Genomic DNA, 14267 nt, shown 5'->3' with positions numbered 1-14267 from the left:
GGAGAGGGAGGGGTGGATGATTTGGGAAAATGGCATTGAAACATGTATAGTATCATATAAGAAACGAATCGCCAGTCCAGGTTTGATGCAGGATACAGGATGCTTGGGGCTGGTGCACTGGGATGACCCAGAGGGATGGTATGGGGAGGGAGGTGGGAGGGGGGTTCAGGATGGGGAACACATGTACACCTGTGGCGGGTTCATGTTGATGTATGGCAAAACCAATACAATATTGTAAAGTAATTAGCCTCTAATTAAAATAAATAAATTTAAAATATATATATATTTGACCAAAAAAAAAAAAAGAAAGTAAAAACGTATCTGCACACCCACAGCACCAGTAAGAATAAATTTATTTTCAGGTATTGACAATTTTAGGAATCAAATTAAGAATTAAGGAAAAGTATATACAACTACTATGTATACAACAGATGAACAAGGACCTACTACAGAGCGTGGTCTTGTAATAACCTATATATATATATAACTGAATCACTTTGCTGCACACTTGAAGCTAATACATCATAAATTAAGTACACTTCAACAACAACAACAACAAAAAAAAAGGAGTGAGGGAAAGGAATAACAGGGCCCCAAGCACATCATTTGTATTTAAAATAGCAGTTAGTTTGCCATTAAAATAAGTATCACCTTGATGCATTTCTTACCTTTCTCACGTAGGACACCAATTCACCAGAATAATATTGAGACACGCTGAGAAGGTCAGGGCTATTTGCTTGATTAATACGGAGAAGGGGCAGGTCAAGGGCAGAGGCAAGCTGGAAGGAAAATAAGACACCACTGTTTCTCTGTTTCAAAAAGTCCTAGAAATCTCTCTTTCTAGAAGGAGTAACATACAACGAAGCTCCTAGGCTTTGCTCAAAAGAGCCACAATGACTGAACTTCATCAGTTCAGTTTCTGACAAGGATATAATGTAAAATGACAGGTGTCTGCCACGGCAGTGGCTCTCAAGTTGTGGTCACTGGACCTGAGATCTTGTTAGAGATGCTGATTCTCGAGCCCCACATAGGTTTACTTCATCAGAAGCTCCGGGGTGGGGCCCGGCAATCTGGGTTGTGGCACATCTTCACAGGTAATTTCATCAGAAGACACTGAGTAAATTATTTTTTCATTCACCACTAAATGAAATTACCTTGAGAGAAGGGTCAATCCATGCCTGTTTTGTTCACCATTATTACGTAACCTTCTTATTTTTTAATTTTATTTCTTGGCTGAACCATGTGGCATGTGAGATCTTAGTTCCCTGACCAGGGATTGAACCCATGTCTCCAGCATTGGAAGCTTGGAGTCTTAACCACTGAATCACCAAGGAAGTCCCCTTCCCTAATCTTTAGAGGACATCCTAGAATATAGCAGAAGCTCAACAAGAATTTTTTTAAGTGAATAAGTAAAAGGATTTTATTCATGTCTAGGGAATAAAGAATGTACATTTTTAGTATCTTGGTAAAACATAAAAAATCAATTTCTTCATTAAAAACAATTTTTGTAAGACATCCCAACATCTATTTTGAATTTAAACTTTATTTCTCACATCTTTTGCCAACTATACTCTCTTGAAAATTTGCTAAAAGTTTTCAGTCTATAAAAATACTTAAAATTGTCCAACTTTCTAAAAGGATGAGATCCTGGACTGAATTAGTGAATGAGGTATAAATGAAGGTCAACGCTTGCTCAGAAACTGCAAATGTGATCTTACTGTTACTTGCTTACCTTGAGGAATGTAGCTCTGAGTTTAGTGACCATGGATGGGTTCACCCTTATGCTCTCCTGCATGATAGACGTGAAGCTGCAAAAAGACATCAGTGGTAAGATGATGTTCACAGTGGCTTCCATCAAGGACTAATGTAGGTTGTCCACATTACCTGTCAATTAACTGCCAAGCAAAAGAAAGGTCCCCAATGATCTGCATTGTGATCAGGACCTCCTCTTTGATGTTTATGGTTCGGATCATTTGGTGGAGAAACTTGCGAGTATCAGCAAGAAACTGACACACTTGCAGATTTGATTCGAGCTGGTGAAATTCTTGAACCTGGGGTACATAAACACACTGGGTTTTAAAATTCTGAACGGCCTGCATGGTGTTCATTTTTCTTTGAAAACACTTCAAATAAAGCACACTACTTAACTTTCTTGGCAAAATTTTAATTTCAAAATATAATTTCAGAAATGTACAAGCCAAGTCAGAAAACAATGCATATATTTCTAGAATTAGAAAATGTTCCACTATTTCTTATTCCATACATATATAACATAATAAGCAAATACTCCCATTTTCCACTTCAATATCAATAAACATATATTGGAAAATTCTAATTCCACAGATTTGCTGGCTTGCTAAAAAACAAAATAAGTCATGCCACAACCAAGGAGTGGGCACTTGTACATTTTTAAGTTCTTTTGATGAACTCTTTAACAAATAATGATTCCACAGTGTTCTGACATTTTAAAGTAAATAATTCAATGGGCATGGGCTTCATGCCAAAAGAAATAATGCAAAAGAGAAAAAGCACCCCAGATTTATGATGTTGTTTATAGTTGTACTATCGACTAGAAAATCCAAAAACAACCAAAATAGAAACAGCACAAGTGAGCGATTGTTCCGGAATGGTTATGGAAACTGGCATGCTAACAATGGAGCATTATACTGTGCTGCCATAATAGTGGCCATCCTAAAACCCTTGCAAAAATAAGAAAGAGCTTATAAGAAAAGGATTAATGCATACATATCAATTGGACAGGGTTCCAGGTGAGGATGGATGATTTTTGTTTTTAGATAATAGAGTGTATGCTTATTGTTTTGATGCTTTTGGTTATTTTCCTGGTTAAACATACAAGTTTTAAGAGTATGGAGGTAAGATCCTCTTTTGAGAATCATTTTTCAGTAGATAAAAAAAAACTTTTCTTTTCCAGAAAAGAAAACACATTATTTTTAAGCATATGATCATTATACAACTATTTTTATTTTTGTGTATCTTTTTCTAGGTTTTCCCCCAAGGCACACATTTTTTACAAACCTAAAAATGGTGCATAGAATGGAAATTTGCTTTTGCTTTTACCTCCTTATCATAGTTTTCCCAATGTCTCTATATTGGCTTCATGATTAGTTTTTTAAGATTACATGCATGTTTCTGCAAGTTGAAATATCATAAATTTCATTACCATTCTCTTTATTATTATCATTTAGTTATTTTCCCAATTTTAGGGCACTGTATACAACAGTGAACATATTCACTTACACTGCTTTTACTTCTGATGAAACAGTCTCTTAAATATGTTTCCAGGACTGCTGTGTAGGTCAAAAGTATGGGTCATGATCCAAGAACTGTCATTTAAAGACTTTCCTTACCTCTTCCAAAGCCTGTATTAGCTGCACAGTTTTTCTGCCCGCAGCGGTAGAATCATCATAATTTAGTGATAATATTTGTTTTGAAATCTCTCTGAACCAAGCTTGAAGATTTTCTATTAATATAGAAACAAGAAAAGACTACTGAAATCCCAGAACAACTGTATCAGTGGCTATGACTTTAATCATCTTTTACAAGTCCAGTTCTTACAAAGCTTTTACTATGTATCTATCAATTGTTCTCAGGAATTCTCCAAATTGTAACAACAAAAACGCCTGAGGCATGTGACCTAGTAAAAGTGATGAAACTTGGTACACAAAGTTTATAACACCTGGCAGAAAGGGTACATGTAAACTGATGCGTGCAAAGATGGCAGTGGGGGAGGGGAGGAGTCAGGGAGGAACTGCAGATTTTCACTGAGCTGGGAGGATGGGTGAGGGTCTGCAGGGGCAGAGCGGGGAGAGGGATTAACTGTCCCTAGATGAAGAGACGGATACAGCAGAAACTTTGGGGCAAAAGGGCAATGGCACATTTTGGAGGGCAAAGTGGGACCAACGTGTAAGAGAGTGACGTGTGAGTGGTGAGCTGTGGGGAGTCTGCATGGATTAGGGGGTGCCATTTGTACTCACAAACCAGTTGGCATTTCTTAAGGCAGAGATGGTGAGTACTGTTAACATGGTCTGAGACCCTCAGCGTATCAGGGAAGGGTTTAAGCTTCATTTCATCTTACCTTTACAAAAATCTATGGAGTGGAATTAAAAGCCGTTTCTCAGATAAGAATGCTGATACCTGGAGATACTAAGAGCCTCTGTGGCTTAGAGTCATTTAATGGAGGAGCCAGGGTATGCAAACTGTTCAGAGTCAAAGCCTTTGCTCTTCTCACCTCACCAAGTTAAAAAAGCTAAAGGTTTTTTTGTGTGTCATCAATGGGATAATTTCACTTTAATAAAAGCACTTAAAAGCTATAATCTAAGTTATTTTAAGAACTGACATCTGGGTTCCCTGGTTGCTCAGTGGTTAAGGATCCACCTGCCAATCCTGGAGACGTGGGTTTGACCCATGATCCGGGAAGATCCCACATACTGAGCAACTAAGCCCATGCGCCACAGCTACTGGAGAGTAGCCTCCACTTGCCAAACTAGAAAGCCTGTGCAGCAACAAAGACCCAGCATAGTCAAAAATAAGTAAATAAAAGTATTAAAAAAAAAAAAAAGAATTGACATAGGGTGGGAGGGAGGTCACAGAGGGAGGGGATATAGGGACACATATAGCCGATTCACTTTGTTGTATAGCATAAACTAACACAACATTGTAAAGAAATTACAGTCTAATAAAAAAAAACTGACATGAAGAAAACTAGTTGCAATTTTAAACTTTTTTTTTTTGTAGGACCAAAGGACAGCTATGCTATAGAAGAAAGTACAAAGAATTTGGAGTCTGAGGTGATGATTGAGATCTAGGCTTTATACCTTTGTTACTTTTGGCTGGTGATTACTTTTTAAAGCTTTGGTCTCTGTATATATAAAACAAGGATAAAGATGCTTATCTCACAGGGTTGTAAGGATCAAACAAGAAATATTTGTGAAAGTACTTTCTAAGCTGAAATATGCTATACAGCCAGAAAAAATACAGTATATTGTTTTGAATGATCTTTGGAACAATGCTTATATTTATAAGAACCTGCAGCCATGAAATTAAAAGATGCTTACTCCTTGGAAGGAAAGTTATGACCAACCTAGATAGCATATTCAAAAGCAGAGACATTACTTTGCCAACAAAGGTCCATCTAGTCAAGGCTATGGTTTTTCCAGTGGTCATGTATGGATGTGAGAGTTGGACTGTGAAGAAAGCTGAGTGCTGAAGAATTGATGCTTTTGAATTGTGGTGTTGGAGAAGACTGTTGAGAGTCCCTTGGACTGCAAGGAGATCCAGCCAGTCCATCCTAAAGATCAGTCCTAGGTGTTCTTTGGAAGGACTGATGCTAAAGCTGAAACTCCAATACTTTGGCTACCTCATGCGAAGAGCTGACTCATTGGAAAAGACTGATGCTGGGAGGGATTGGGGGCAGGAAGAGAAGGGAATGACAGAGGATGAAATGGCTGGATGGCATCACTGACTCGATGGACGTGAGTCTCAGTGAACTCCGGGAGTTGGTGATGGACAGGGAGGCCTGGCATGCTGCGATTCATGGGGTTGCAAAGAGTCGGACACGACTGAACTGAACTGAATTTAAAAGAGACTAGAACAGAGATAAATGTGCCTGATTTTAGACGACTTATCTGGTTAGATTGGTACCGGAGGTTCTTTGTTTTAAGATCTGTGAAACCTGTTGCCAATTTACATCATATCATCAAAAACTGGTCAACTTTTTTCAATAGGAGGGAATAACTTTCATGATCTTCTCAGAAGGCTACTTCTCCCAAGAAAATTAATAACCACTAACACAGATGAGATCTAAGTCTTGTGTTCCAATCCTGATTGGTTCTTCACTGACACACCTGCCATCTAGTGGCACAAGAGAGGACCTGTAGACTGCTTTGAAACAACCTGTGCGTGTGTGAATTCAGTTGCTGAATCTTCGTGACCCCATGGACTGTAGCCTGCTAGGCTCCTCTGTCCATAAAGTTTTTCAGGGAAGAATACTGGAGTCAGTTGCCATTTCCTGCTCCTTGGGATCTTCCTGACCCAGGGATCGAAGCCAGGTCTCCTGCACTGCAGGCAGATTCTTTACTATCTGAGTCACCAGGGAAGCTTCAGTAGGAATAACAACATAATTTGGAAATATATTTTGGATCGACCATTCAGCATCAAATAAATCAACAAGAGCCAAATACAGTAATCACAAGTTTATACTGACTATGAATAGCAGAGTTACATTTTTTTAATAAAAATCTATACTATTAACCAATTCTACTGTATAATTAACTTTATCAGAAATAAATTTGACAGTTAAAACAAATATCAAGCCTCAGAAAAAATAGTTTAATTTGTCACCTTAAAACTCAGAATGGTTCTTTCAGGGGCAATTTGAAAGGATCCTATCTATACAAAAGTTTGAAGTGATACCACAATATTTCTATAGGTATAATTTCCTAAAAAAGTAAGATGAAAATTGTCAAAGTTAAACCTAAGCTGTGGCTATGTTGGGCTTCTCAGGTGGCGCAATGGTAAAGAACCCACCTGCCAATGCAGGAGACAGGTTCAATCCCTGAGTCAGGAAGATCCCCTGGAGTAGGAAATGGCAACCCATTCCAGTATTCTTTCCTGGAAAATCCCATGGACCGAGGAGCCTGGCAGGCTACAGTCCCTGGGGCTGCAAAGACAGTCTGCAGGTCCCCTCTTGTGCCACTAGATGGCAGGTGCGTCAGTGAAGAAGAAGCAAACAGGACTGGTACACAAGACTCCTAGGTATCATCTGTTTAGTGGTTATTAATATTCTTGGGAGAAGTATCCTTCTGAGAGGATGATGAAAGTTATTACCTCCCCCAATGCACATAAAATGACACACTAAAGGCACTAGCTTTTATACTGTGGTGGTAGGTGGAGGATTATGACTCTAAGCCCCAATTTAGCCCCCAACTTCTTATTTCGAAACCTGAAGTTGAGAGAGAATATGAGATTTCCCAAGGGAGCCCAAGGCTAGGGCAGCCAAAACTAAACTTCTGATCTTCATCAGCAACATGCCAGCACACAGTAACAACACAATAATGACTTTTTACTCTGCTGGTTTCTAATAAACTGTGTACACATTTCAAATACACTGATGTTTCCTCTCCAGCAATTACCATTTTTCTCCACTCTGGTTAGGGGTTTGACTCCTGAAAAGACATCAGCAAGCTCCGTCATCCGCTCTGAGCCCTCCTTCTTGTAATGCTCCCATTTGGCCTGCTTTTCTGAAAGCATTTGCTTGAACATCTGTTGAAGAGACAGATGAGATTTACTGATTTTAAGAGAAAATCCAGCTTAGGCAGTTTACTAAGAAAGCCTGAGTCAAACCCAGTTTATTAAAAAATAGGTACCTAAAATCAACATCATTCTGATGCCATCTCTTAAGCATCACTACTTTATACAAACTGGGGGGTAAAAAAGCTAGACCATCTCTCAGATGGTGGCTCTCAGACTAATTAAGGCAAAGTGAGTGTTGGTTCTGAATGAGCTTCAAGGTCTGCGGCTAGTTCCAGAGGCCACCTGATCCAAACCCCCAAAGTTTCTGTAGAACCTGGACACCCCCAGGTGTCTGCCATTCTTATCATGCCCATGTGCTGTGCTTAGTCACTCAGTCATGTCTAACTGTTTGCAACCCCATGGACTGTAGCCCATCAGGCCCCTCTGATTCTCCAGGTAAGAATACTTGAGTGCATTGCCATGCCCTCCTCCAGGGGATCTTCATAACCCAGGGATCGAACCCAGGTCTCCTGTATTGCAGGCAGATTCTCTACCATCTGAGCCACCAAGGAAGCCCAATTATGCCATGGAGCCTTTTTAAGGAGTAAAACCAGCACAGAATTTCCTTTTGTGAACTCAAATCCCTTAAAGTCCTTAGGTCAAGTTTGTTTAAACGCAAACTACCACCTTATTTAGGCCTTTCCACGACTTCACTTTCCCTTTTCACTTTCATGCACTGGAGAAGGAAATGGCAACCCACTCCAGTTTTCTTGCTTGGAGAATCCCAGGGATGGCAGAGCCTGGTGGGCTGCCGTCTATGGGGTCGCACAGAGTCGGACACGACTGAAGCGACTTAGCAGCAGCAGCAGCAATAGGTTTTCATGGCTTTTAAGATGAAGATGACTGTCCTGCAACGCCCAGCACAGGCTGGCTCCTGCCTACCTGTCAACCTCGCTTCCTAATACCTTTCTATTGTATTCTCTCCCCTCCAGCCAGCTGATCTTTCAGGCCTGAACTGGCCAGGCCTTCCCTACCTGAGAGGACTGAGACAGAGTCTGTCTTCCCTGTGCAATGCTCCCCATCTTTGTCTTAGCTAACTCTGGCAGGTCCCTTTCTCAGCATCTTTCAAAAGCTCCTGCTGCCCTTCTCAGGGAAGTCATGAAAGCTAGGACAGGCTCCTTTCTTTTAGGTGGAGAACTATGTTCCTCTCCTTTAGAGCACAGACCTCAGCTTTTATTTACATTTTCATTTGTGTAATTCTCTGTTTACTATCCACATTCCTCATTAGACCATAACCTCCAGAGCTGGGGCATTTTTTCACCATCACTGTATCCCTAAATAACAGTAGAGACTAAATGCCTATTAAATGTTTAATCCCATCTTTGAATATAAGAATTATCTCAGACAGCTAGAATCTTTAGCTTGAATCAAAGACACAGTTACAAAATCCTAATTTCTAAAAAAAAAAAAATTTAAGCATTAAGAAAAGATTTTGGTGGTTACTTATTTAGTATTTTTACCTCTTTGAGTATAAACTCAAATTGTGCAGTATCCAACAGCAATTGAAAGAGAATCTTGGGATTGTACCTCAAGTCTGTTAGAATCTGGTCCTTGATTTGACGAAGGCGTTTGTTGTTTGGGTCACAGGCTAGACATGGGGAGAAAAGAGTTTCCAATTTACTAAATGTGTAGCAAATATCTATAATAAGTAAGATGGATTCTGAAATACTTTCATTTCCCTTCTTTTAAGCATTTAAAAATAAGCAAAATGCGTATCAATGATGGATGGTAAAATAAATTATATTACATCTATGCTAGAGGAAGTACAATTGAACTGCTAAATATAACATTGAATCTGACATAGAATGTCATCGTGATATACTGCTGAATGAAAAAAAGCAAAGCGAGAATCAGTTCAGTTCAGTCGCTCAGTCGTGTCCGACTCTTTGCGACCCCATGAATCGCAGCACACCAGGCCTCCCTGTCCATCACCAACTCCCGGAGTTCACTCAGACTCAAGTCCATCGAGTCAGTGATGCCATCCAGCCAGCTCATCCTCCGTCGTCCCCTTCTCCTCCTGCCCTCAATCCCTCCCAGCATCAGAGTCTTTTCCAATGAGTCCACAAATGGGTATTGTTTTTGCTTTGGCTCCATCCCTTCATTCTTTCCGGAGTTATTTCTCCACTGATCTCCAGTAGCATATTGGGCACCTACTGACCTGGGGAGTTCCTCTTTCAGTATCCTATCATTTTGCCTTTTCATACTGTTCATGGGGTTCTCAAGGCAAGAATACTGAAGTGGTTTTCCATTCCCTTCTCCAGTGAACCACATTCTGTCAGATCTCTCCACCATGACCGGCCCGTCTTGGGTTGCCCCACAGGCATGACTTAGTTTCATTGAGTTAGACAAGGCTGAGGTCCTAGTGTGATTAGATTGACTAGTTTTCTGTGAGTATGGTTTCAGTGTGTCTGCCCTCTGATGCCCTCTTGCAACACCTAAGTGAGAATAGTGTTTCCAAATTTTGTAAGTATCCTGTGGTTGGCTAATTATCGACTGTCCATGGATCAGTGCCTTTGGCACTAATGATGGGTCGAGCCTTTTGGCACTATTTCCTAAGTAGGTGGCCTCCTTGAGTCCTGTCTGTTTGAAGTTTCTTTGTGTTGGGCACTGATCTCTGCCATTCAGCTATGGACAGGTGTGCAGAAAAGATTTAACACAGCAGGCCTGAGACCGCCATTTTCAAAAAGGCCTGTTTGCAAGGTTGGCTGGCATTTGGGAATTTGGATTTTGGAAGGGTTCCCACCATTTTGAGAACTGATAAGAATGGTCCACCATGCTTTAACTCTTTGTACAAACAATGTGCTTTATGATGTGCACCTGCTTTCCTTCTGGGAGTCTGGAATGTTGGTACCTGCCAGGTAGAGGCTGTCTTAATGAGCGCCCCCTGCCCCCAACGAAAACCATGGACACACAGTTTCTAATGGGCTCCCCTGGTTGACATTTTACACATGCTGTCACAACTCACTGCGAGGGGAACTAAATGGACCCTGTGTGACCCTCTTGGAGAGAACTCTTAAAAGCTGTGCCTCGTTTCCTCTAGACTTCACCCAGGCACCTCTGCCCTGTGCCGATTGTGCTATCTTTCTGCTGTTGCAAATCATAGCCATAAGTACATACATTGAGCCTAGCAAAGCATGGAACCTGGGATGTCCTTGGGGACCACCGACACACAAGGGGAGCAGGGTCACCACACAAAGCTGTGGCACCTCCAAACCAGAAGAACCAGGCCTGACACCATCCTCATGCTCTTTGTAAAGGCATGACTGATGCTCAGAGCTTTCTGGATTATCCACCACCTAGACCTGGAGAGTGTATGGCTACTAGGCTAAGGTCACAAAATTAGGCAGTGATTGACCCACGCATAAGTCACCAGATGTTTTGATTTCCTGGTCAGTGTATCAGTTGCCAAGATAAATCATTTCAAATAAAAAACATGTTAAAAAATATATAGAATAAAAAATAATGGTATTTGCTGAAACTGATTTATGGGGTCAATTATTTATGCAAGAAAAGAAAAAGAAAAAATAGGATAGGGCAAAATATTTACATGTAAAAGCTACTCAGACTGCAAATAAAGTCAAAATAAAGTCTTTAAGACAATAAACATTGTCAGAAAGTTCATAGCCATGCAGGTGCCAGGTCCCTCACGGTCACTCTAGCATCACCGTGCTTGTTCAGGCTTCCTGAGCCCTCCTACCGGCATCTCAGGATGTCTGGCATGTACAGAATGACCACGCTTTACAAGCATGTATCACAGGTGTTTTTGCTGCTTCAGTTATGGTGAAGCTTGAGCAAGGTTATTTTATATATTGATTTCCAAGTTACTCCATCAGGAAGAGACTCATGACAACCTGGAGAAGGGCTCAGTTTTCATGGGAAACTGCAGAGTTCTGATTTACCAAGCATTCTCCAGAAGTCCCTAGGAAGAAATATATTGGAACTGATGACATTGATCACACAGAAACCATTTTTCAGCTTCAGGTTTGCCTAACTTAAAAAACAAAAACAGAACAGGGAAAAAAAAAAAAAAATCAACCCAACCTGTAAGGAGTTCCATTTGTTTTTATATTAATTCTAATTCAACACAAAATCTGATAATATCACTGCGCATTAACAATTAGCTCCAGTGGGTTAACAGGAGGGAATATGAGAAATACGCCTTCTTTTCTGCACACCATGACCAAAACAGCATAAAAGCTAAATAAGCAGTTACTTTTCCCACATATGACTCACAACCAGATAGGCAAATCATTTGTTTCTGGTAAATTCTGACCTTGTGCAACCAGATCAGATAATTGCCAGCTCAGAAATGGAAAACAGATGTGGCTGAAGATAAAAGCATAGAACTCTGGCAAGCTGAGCTGGTCCCTGGCAGGGGCACAAATCCAGGAGACCACTGGCTTCCAGAACACAGGCACGGCTATTAGGCACAGTCGTCCAGAAGACAAAGAGGAGGCTGAGTCACTAGAAACCCACAGTTGGCTTTATGATGGGATAAAGTGAGGGCTTGAGTTGTTTACATGTTTCTGAATGTAAGACTTATGGTAAAGAAGATTATAAGCTGAGTCAATGTAGTAAAATTCTCAAATTAGGACTGGATTTTAAGTAAAACATAAACTTGACTACTTAAAGATTAGTCCATGAGATGATTAAAAACTTTGGCCCTGATATTCATGCTGTGATTAAACAGTAAATGGAGAGAGGTCTAGGCCAAGAAGCAAAATGATAAAAAACAAAAATAAAACTGGAAAGCAGCATTCGTGTGAAGGATTTAAGAAGCTGGTCATTTCTAGTGTGAAGAGGCAAGGCTGAGGAGAAACTCCCCATGTTTTCAAAGAGCCGAAGGATGAGGAAGTCCACCTGCTATTCTCACTGCTGACCACTCACAGGAAGCAGGGACAGGTGGCAGCTAGAGGCAGTGTCAAGGGCATCTTGCCCAGAGGGGTTGGGAGACGGATCTACCGTGTTACCCAGGGAGGATGCAGGATTATCTGGTGTGGATAGTTTTTTTTTTTTTGAGAGACAATCTCACCTGAAAAAAACCAGGAGGTATTGAAACTAGGACTCGGGTAGATGCTCTACAAAAATCTGTTGTGTGAAAAATAAAAACGAGAGCCTTGGCTTTCTAGGACTGCTGAATGACATCACTCTTTGGTGAAGGAGTGTGCAACTCTGGATGAGGGAACTCATTAGTAATTAATATTGATCAAGCATTTATTAATACTAAGTGTAAGGAACTGTGTCGGCCCTGAATAAGCTCAGGTGTTGGTCCAACCCAAGTAGGACCAGTAAACCAGCGGTTTCAAAGTCGTGGGCTTATGGACTCTATGGAAGTGTTTTACATGATCCGTGAAACTCCCTTGACAGACAGAAGGGTATCAAACAGGACTAACCATGACCCAGAAAAAGTTAAAATCTCATCTGTCTTAATTAAGCACCCTGATCTAGCCAGTTCCTTAGCAAAGTGGGCCCACATTTTTCTTCCCTTCCTTCTGTCCTTTGGTCATTTCTCCAGTCTACAATGTTTTCTGCTTTTTACTGTGAAATTGTACCAAGGGCTGGTCAGCTCCTGCCTTCCGTGAAGAGCCTTCCTCCACTCTTTTACCCCAAGCAATGTTTCTCTCCTGTTCTGGACTCTGGACTCAAATGCCACCAACTGTCTGTTTTACACATCTGGCTCTTAGATGCTTGCCTGGCCCTTGTATCTGCTTCTTATTGCTGCTGTAACAAATTACCACAAATTTAGTGGCTTAACATGATACAAATTTATTCTCTTATAGTCCAGAGGTGAGAAATCTGACTGGCCTTCACTGGGCTAAAATCAAGGTATCAGGGGGACTGTGTGTTTTCTGGAGGCTCCAGGGGGGAAAACTGTTTCCTGGTCTTTTTCAGAATCTAGAAGCTGCCTGTACTCCTTGGCTTGTGGCCCTTTCCATCTTGAAAGCCAGCCTTCTGAGTCTCTTTCATGATGCCACCTGTCTAGTTCTGACTCTTCTGCTTCCCTCTTCCCAATTTAAGGATACTTGTAATTATGCTGGGCCCACTGGGATAATCTCTTTACTTGAAGGTCAGCTGATTATAGAAACATCAATTCCATCTGCAACTTGAATCTACTTTGCCCTGTAATATAACATGCCGGCAGGGTCCAGGGACTTGGCCATGGACATCTTTGGAAGGATGAGGTGGGAAGGCTTTATTCTACCTGTATCCACAGCTAAACTTTTTCACAGGTAGACATCAGTCTGACCAGTGACGAGCTCCTCAAGCTTGGGAGGTAGGTGTCCCCATACTCCTAAGCACCTAACAGGACTTGGCACAGGGGCTGTTCAGGTGGGACACTGCTTTGACCAAATTGACACAAAAATGACCATTTTACAAAAGCAACTTGATTCTCATTCAAGGGCTAAACCACTTGGCATCACGTGGCAGATCAGGGTTTTGCACGCCTATATACCAAGCGACACACATGGTCACGCCTTTTGTGTGTTACCAGAGTCCGCCGTATGAAGCATCAGCCATCGGATGGCGACATTGCCATCTCTCAGGCAGTTCAGAAGCCTGGGGATGTTGTCCAGAACCAGCTCCTCCCTCAAGTAACCTTCTTTCAGGAATTGCTGCACTTGCGCGTGCACCCTTTCACTGACAGTAGCGTATCTGCTTGCCTGTGAAAAGGAAAAGAAAACTTGAATAACATTTCAAAGAAAGAATCACCTTGAAAGTGAATCATATTCAAATGAATCCCTGGATAAATAATAATATTTCTATATGAGACAAATAACATACAGGCTCCAAAATCACTGCAGATGGTGACTGCGGCCATGAAATTAAAAGGCACTTGCTCCTTGGAAGAAAAGCTATGACCAACCTAGACAGTGTATTAAAAAGCAGAGACATCACTTTGCCAACAAAGGTCTGTCTAGTTAAAGCTATGGTTTTTCCAGTAGTCATATATGGAT

The 14267-nt window shown here is 41.1% G+C and overlaps 1 protein-coding gene across 2 annotated transcripts in view; it reads right to left on the bottom strand.

Annotated features, from left to right (window-relative positions):
* The window catches only part of WASHC5 (WASH complex subunit 5), a 55056-nt gene that overhangs the window by 24137 nt on the left and 16652 nt on the right, over positions 1-14267 (bottom strand). For both annotated transcript variants that reach the window (XM_055545798.1, XM_055545796.1), the window contains exons 9-15: positions 13802-13973; positions 8772-8899; positions 7152-7281; positions 3369-3481; positions 1885-2051; positions 1733-1808; positions 669-779 (exon numbers count right to left, since the gene is read on the bottom strand). In XM_055545798.1, the coding sequence (XP_055401773.1) occupies positions 669-779; positions 1733-1808; positions 1885-2051; positions 3369-3481; positions 7152-7281; positions 8772-8899; positions 13802-13973 (897 nt within the window). The remainder of the gene's footprint in view (positions 1-668; positions 780-1732; positions 1809-1884; positions 2052-3368; positions 3482-7151; positions 7282-8771; positions 8900-13801; positions 13974-14267) is intronic.

The sequence above is a fragment of the Bubalus kerabau genome, chromosome 14, assembly GCF_029407905.1.
Source record: "Bubalus kerabau isolate K-KA32 ecotype Philippines breed swamp buffalo chromosome 14, PCC_UOA_SB_1v2, whole genome shotgun sequence".
NCBI lineage: Eukaryota > Metazoa > Chordata > Mammalia > Artiodactyla > Bovidae > Bubalus > Bubalus kerabau.
This window is presented reverse-complemented; position numbering and strand designations above follow the sequence as displayed.